The 2,138-nt window shown below is 34.4% G+C and overlaps 1 protein-coding gene across 1 annotated transcript; it reads left to right on the forward strand.

The window, feature by feature from the left end:
* Nucleotides 1-269: 269 nt before the first annotated feature.
* On the forward strand, nt 270-774 carry LOC105964396 (flowering-promoting factor 1). Its single transcript, XM_012988915.2, has one exon. The coding sequence runs from the start codon at nt 385-387 to the stop codon at nt 730-732; it is 348 nt and encodes a 115-aa protein (XP_012844369.2). The 5' UTR covers nt 270-384; the 3' UTR covers nt 733-774.
* The last annotated feature ends 1,364 nt before the right edge of the window (nt 775-2,138 follow it).

Below are 2,138 nucleotides of genomic sequence, written 5' to 3' on the forward strand. Positions count from 1 at the left end.
GCTATTTACCCTTAAAAAAACTGAAATGCCTAAATAAGTATATTACATGTTCACGTGTAGTTCATGTGATAAAGTGGGCACAACGCAGCAATATATATATATATATATGTATGGTATATGGCTCAATTGAGCCAATTACAGATTCTGGTTACCCCTATAACTATAAGGAACAAGGAATATTGATGACAAGCATCTATTTTACAATGCAATGGGTCCCACAATACCTATCCCCTTTACACATATAAATACTCTTTCCCGCTCTCCATTCCATTCATACCATCTCTCATTTTCTCTTTGTTTCCCTCCAATACCAATAAAAACTTGTTCAAGTTCAAAAAAAAAAAAAAAAAAAAAAAAAACCCTAAAACCATAAATTAATTAAAAATGTCTGGAGTTTGGGTATTCAATAAAAACGGAGTGATGCAGTTGGTCAAAAACCCGTCCGATGTTCACTGCGATAACGGAAGGCGCTCCGCCGCCAGCTGTAAAAAGAAGGCGTTGGTGTACTTGTCAAATGGGCAGGTGGTGTCTTCGTACACTTGCCTCGAGCAAATACTGAGAGGTTTGGGTTGGGAGAGGTATTACGGCGGTGACAATGATCTCTTCCAATTCCACAAACACTCTTCAATTGACCTAATTTCTTTGCCCAAAGACTACGCCAAATTCAACTCCGTTTACATGTACGACATCGTTGTCAAGAACCCAAACGTCTTCCATGTCCGCGCCATATGAAATATCAGTTGTCGTCCGAAGTCTTTTTTTGCTTCATTTCCGTTTCGCTTTTGTGTGGTAACATAAATCGATCGATCAGATCACGTTCTTATATGAAGTGCAGTTATATGTTTAATGTAATTGGCTTGTCGCTTGCACTACTGTGGTTTTATTTTATATATATGTGGTTAATTAATTGTAGTTTTGAAGACTTTTATTATATTATGAACATATTAGGTTATATCAATATGGACATATGGCTAGAATATTTGATCTAACGTAACACAATGGATGTTAAATATCTCTTCAAAAAAATAAAGTAACTACAGAGATGTTGAAGGAAATAATTGAAAGTTGAATCTAATAAAATTGATGAAATTGAGGATGATAATTCACCACGGTTCCCATTTCTTGGAAGGAAGCTCTTAAATACTCAATAGTATAAAAAAGAAAAAAAAAATTGAGGATGACAAAACTACACCGGAAATTCTTACTATATATGTTAAGAAAAGTGATGTCAACTTGAACAAGAAACAAAATACAATTGAATCATATTTTGCCCCCAAGTAGGAACATCTAAAAAAATAATATTACTTAAGCGAGACTATTAATTTAACGAGTTTATATATATTGTGTATGATTAAGCTACCCTCCTCGTGTTATTATGCATATTTCGGGATTTTACATCTCCACGAATTCTTGATGCTGCCCAAAATCTGCTGAAATAGTCAATATTAACCATCCGAAAGCTGCAGTGGTGTTAAGAAATTAAAAATTAATAGAAAAAGTTTATTGTTAACAAATTAGTATCATTATGTATATATTGTTCATACACTTTTTGGTTAGCATGTATATATTGTTGATGCTTTTGTGTTCTTCATTAATAGATTTTTCGCAATCCATATGCCATTCAAAGAGATCGTCTTCAACTATAGGTAATGCTTATCAAGTTTTTGGTTGCTTTGCGTGGAGTGTATATATTACACTCAATATATTCTTTCTTATGAGATTTGTTTGTGAAATTTTATAGATTTAATGGTGCTTAGTTATTAGTTTGTTGTATTTTAGGTACAATTTGAAGATTCGGGAGTTTCAAGGATGAAACGAACAAAAAGGGGTCAAAAGATGGGAAAAACGGAAGAAAAGAATCGAGAGCTGAAAATTAACCAGGCACGGCCGTGTGAAAAATAGCCTATTTGTGGCACGGCCGTGCCAACTGCAGATTTGGGCAGAAAACTTCGGGATTTGAGACGGTAGTGTGAGAATTGTACTCATTCTCGTGCGACCTATTGAAAACACGCTGGAAGCAATTTTGGAGTTTTATCACACAAGAAACCTAAATCTTCTACCTAGTTGGGACATCTATTTAAGGGCACAAACCAAGCACGAATTAAAGATTTTTTTTACATAATCTTAGAGTAAGAGGA

This window comes from Erythranthe guttata, chromosome 13 (assembly GCF_056151865.1).
Source record: "Erythranthe guttata isolate IM_541 chromosome 13, IM_541, whole genome shotgun sequence".
Taxonomy (NCBI): Eukaryota; Viridiplantae; Streptophyta; class Magnoliopsida; order Lamiales; family Phrymaceae; genus Erythranthe; species Erythranthe guttata.

Coding starts and splice junctions, on each gene's coding strand:
- LOC105964396 (XM_012988915.2), top strand. CDS start 385: ATGTCTGGAGTTTGGGTATTCAATAAAAACGGAGTGATGCAGTTGGTC.